The sequence below is a fragment of the Malania oleifera genome, chromosome 12, assembly GCF_029873635.1.
Source record: "Malania oleifera isolate guangnan ecotype guangnan chromosome 12, ASM2987363v1, whole genome shotgun sequence".
Lineage (NCBI taxonomy): Eukaryota > Viridiplantae > Streptophyta > Magnoliopsida > Santalales > Ximeniaceae > Malania > Malania oleifera.
This window is the reverse complement of record NC_080428.1, coordinates 49,231,393-49,234,821: the sequence shown is the minus strand read 5'-3', so window position 1 is coordinate 49,234,821 and position 3,429 is coordinate 49,231,393. Positions and strand designations below refer to the sequence as shown.

The 3,429-nt window shown below is 31.5% G+C and overlaps 1 protein-coding gene across 1 annotated transcript; it reads right to left on the bottom strand.

Moving 5' to 3' along the window:
- Positions 1 to 411: 411 nt before the first annotated feature.
- Positions 412 to 2,895, bottom strand: LOC131143912 (zinc finger BED domain-containing protein DAYSLEEPER-like). Its single transcript, XM_058092268.1, has 6 exons — positions 2,812 to 2,895; positions 2,515 to 2,652; positions 1,046 to 1,603; positions 867 to 907; positions 604 to 779; positions 412 to 503 (listed from the first exon to the last, which is right to left on the bottom strand). The coding sequence occupies exons 1-6, from the start codon at positions 2,893 to 2,895 to the stop codon at positions 412 to 414; spliced, it is 1,089 nt and encodes a 362-aa protein (XP_057948251.1).
- Between the last annotated feature and the right edge of the window lie 534 nt (positions 2,896 to 3,429).

The following is a 3,429-nucleotide window of genomic DNA, read 5'->3' as shown; positions in this document are numbered from 1 at the left end:
GTGTGAATCTCTCAAAATAAAACTATCAACAAACTAAAAAAATCTCAATCCATCCTTCAAATAACTTTAAAATCATTTGAATGCCTTGATTTAATTGAAATGCTTGCATTTGTGACATCAAAGATTTCATCTTGTTCTCCTCATGTGCCTAGCATGAAAGAATTCAAAATATAATTTAAGTTATGAATTGAATAACATAAAATGAACTTATTAATTAGAATCTCAAAAGTTACAAGTTATCAAACTAGAAAAAAAATTACAAATAATTTATTCAACACTATAAGTTAAAACAACAAATAAATAATAATTTATTGACTACATAATTTTTAAAGATAAATAGAAGCAGTAGCTGCACAGCTTGTGCTAGTGTAGTAACGCAACCTGCGCTAGTGTAGTAATATTCAAATAAAGTCAAACAGAGTAAGATGATACACTAGATGGGGTACGACCTGCTCTTTCAGCTTGAGCAATATCTTCAACAAGTTCTTCCTTATCTACAAAATCTTCAATTGCATTCAAAATGCAAAAGATAAATAAATAAATAAATATTGCATAATACATAGTAATTATAGTTTTTGTAGAAATATAATTAAATAAGCATACCTTCTCGACTATACAACCAATCGCGAGTTAAAATGATAGTTTCAGCATTATCAGGCGTAAAAAAACTACGTGACATACTTATCACTTTTCCTCCAATACTAAATGTTGATTCCGATGCAACTGTTGATGTTGGAATTGATAAGATATCTCTTGCCATTCGAGAAAGAATCAAATACCTATATTCATGACTCCAAAAGTTCAAAATATCAAATTCTTTATCACAATCTACCATCTGCTCTCTAAAAAACATTTCTAGTTCTAACATTAGAGCTTCTTCATCTTCCTTAGCAAAAGTCTTAAAACCCTAAAAACAAGGATATAACAATAGAAATATAAAAATTTTATAGATGTATAATAAAAATAAAATAAAATTTGTACTTAAAAAAACATCTTACTTTTAGTGTCACATCAACTGATGTTGCAATAGGTGTTATATGATCACGATCATGACTAGTAGTTGCTTCAAAGGAAGCATTTTCTTAGAAGTCGAAGGGGAGTGGTGCTTCACATGCTCATCAAAAAGTGAATGCATCTCATGCTGGATGTCGTTTAATCGATCTTTCCAAGACATTGGTTGCACTTCTCTTAAACAAAAAGATACAAATTGTATCTTGAAACGAGGATCCAGAATAACAATCATTGCCAAAATTTTACTATAATTTGACCAGTATTTGTCAAATTTCCCTTGCATTTGATTGGCCACATTCCTTAAAAAGACATCATCACCCAATGCCGCATTAAGTAAAGTTACTTGTACCTTCCATACTCCTTGAAAGTACAAATTTGCAGTTGGATAAGATGTCCCAGAAAAAAGATTTGTCAAGTCATAAAAAACCTTCAAGAAACTAGCATTTTTCTCAATTTCCTTCCATTTATCATCGTTTGGGAAAAACTTGAAATTCTCCTCACTAAACTTGAATTGGCAAATAGCATCTCTATAAGTAGAATTCCACCTAGTAGGACAAGCTTGGCGAAATCCTCTCACATGGGGCACTCTCACCTTTTCACAACATTCATGAAATCTAAACTTTCGATGTTGTGAATGCTTCACATATTTGACATAATCTCGTATTTTTTCTACAAGCAAATGAGATAATTTTAGACCATCTTGGACAATGAGATTTAATATATGAGTGCAACAACGAACATGAAAAAACTTTCCTTCCCTTACCAAAGCATTTTTCAAGTTCAGATTAGACTTCAAAAACTCTACAAAACAGTCATTGGATGTAACATTGTCCAATGTTATGGAAATAACTTCTTGTCTATACCCTAATTCACCAATAAGTCCATGACTTTGTTACTAAGTGCTAGACCAGTGTGTGGAGGAGGCATGCTTGAAAAACTCAACACTTTCTTCTGAAACTTTCAATTTTTATCCACAAAATATGCAGTCAAACATAAATAGCCCTTAGTATTTAATGAAGTCTATAAGTCCGAAGTAGGAGAAATTCTACTAGAATTATTCAACAGAAGTTCACAAATGTGCTATTTTTCCTTGAAAAAAAACCCTCATAACATTAACTCTTGCAGTATTTCTTGTCACAAATTTTGTCTATGGATTTAATTCTAAAGTTCATTCATGAAGTCCTTCATACTCAACAAAAGAAAAGGGCAAATTGTGTCTCACAATTGTCATTGCCAACTTCCTACATTGTACAGCTTGATTAAGTTTTCGTGTATGCAAAGACAACTTTCCATCACCTTGACCCATTAGCATTTGTTTCAGATCATTGTTTTTCTTTTCCATGCATTTTTTTATATGAAAATGTAAGTTTGATGTCCTATAGTTCTTACTATGGTAGAGATATTTCTTAGGACAATACTTACATTGGACATATTGTTTATCTCCATTTTCAATCAACTCAAAATCTGTCCAAATACTAGATGTTTTTTTCCTAGCTCTTTTACCTGTGGAGTTGCTTCAGTTGTGGGTTCTATGTTCGATGAATCTGACAACTGAACTTCTTCTTCACTCATTTCATCATTTTGATCAATTGAATTCGCTATTGATTGAGACATTTTTTTTCCCCGAATCCTTATAATACACTGCAAAAAATTAAGAAATGGGATTAAATATTTTCATTTTAATCTTCACATTATCAACATTTTTCTTTCATATTTTCAACTTTAAGAATCCTGAAATATATTTTAAGAGAAAGAAAAAAATTTACAATCATCTAGTTCATCATAAGAATAAAAATAAACCACAGCTTCTCTTAAAATAAAGGCAGGGCATGCTTGGCTGAGCTCTTTTAACCATGTTTGGTGGGCAAAAAATCCACGCCCCATTATCCCGCAACCTATATATGGCAAGTCAAACACCTAACAAATAATTGTCATAAATTATATCCAATCTATACACCAGTCCAAAACAAATACACCCAAAGAGAACTAGGCCTACAATAGCCTAGAGTGGATGATTTTGCTTTCCTGGGTAGCAAATAGTGTATGAAAAAAAAAAAAAAAATTTCTATAATCTGAATTCATTTTTCACTTTCCTCAGCAACTAGGTATAAGGCAATAAACCACGAAGTTCACTCATTAGAACACTTGCCAAATGCAATATATTGCATCAATATTTCAATTGTACACCAAACCTAAGAGTCTAAGACTAACTCTACAATTCCAATCTCACGATGTAATACAAAATAGGATGTTAAATTTTTTATTGAAACATAAGATATATGAAGCATGAACATACCGATGTCATGCTAGAACTGAATGATAGATTTATTAGATCTGTAGAAGAATTGAAGAAGAAGAAGAAGAAGAAGAATACTTACGAAGGCCGAAGGGTATTATGTTTCTGTAACAAAAGCTCTT

Bases quoted from the DNA above. Each gene is read 5' to 3' on its own strand.
- LOC131143912 (XM_058092268.1), bottom strand. From the start codon at position 2,895: ATGGGGCGTGGATTTTTTGCCCACCAAACATGGTTAAAAGAGCTCAGC. The intron at 1,604-2,514 runs GTAAAAGAGCTA...TGTTGTGAAAAG, and splicing joins CAACTGAAGCAACTCCACAG to GTGAGAGTGCCCCATGTGAG. The intron at 504-603 runs GTATGCTTATTT...ATGCAATTGAAG, and splicing joins TTGGTTGTATAGTCGAGAAG to ATTTTGTAGATAAGGAAGAA.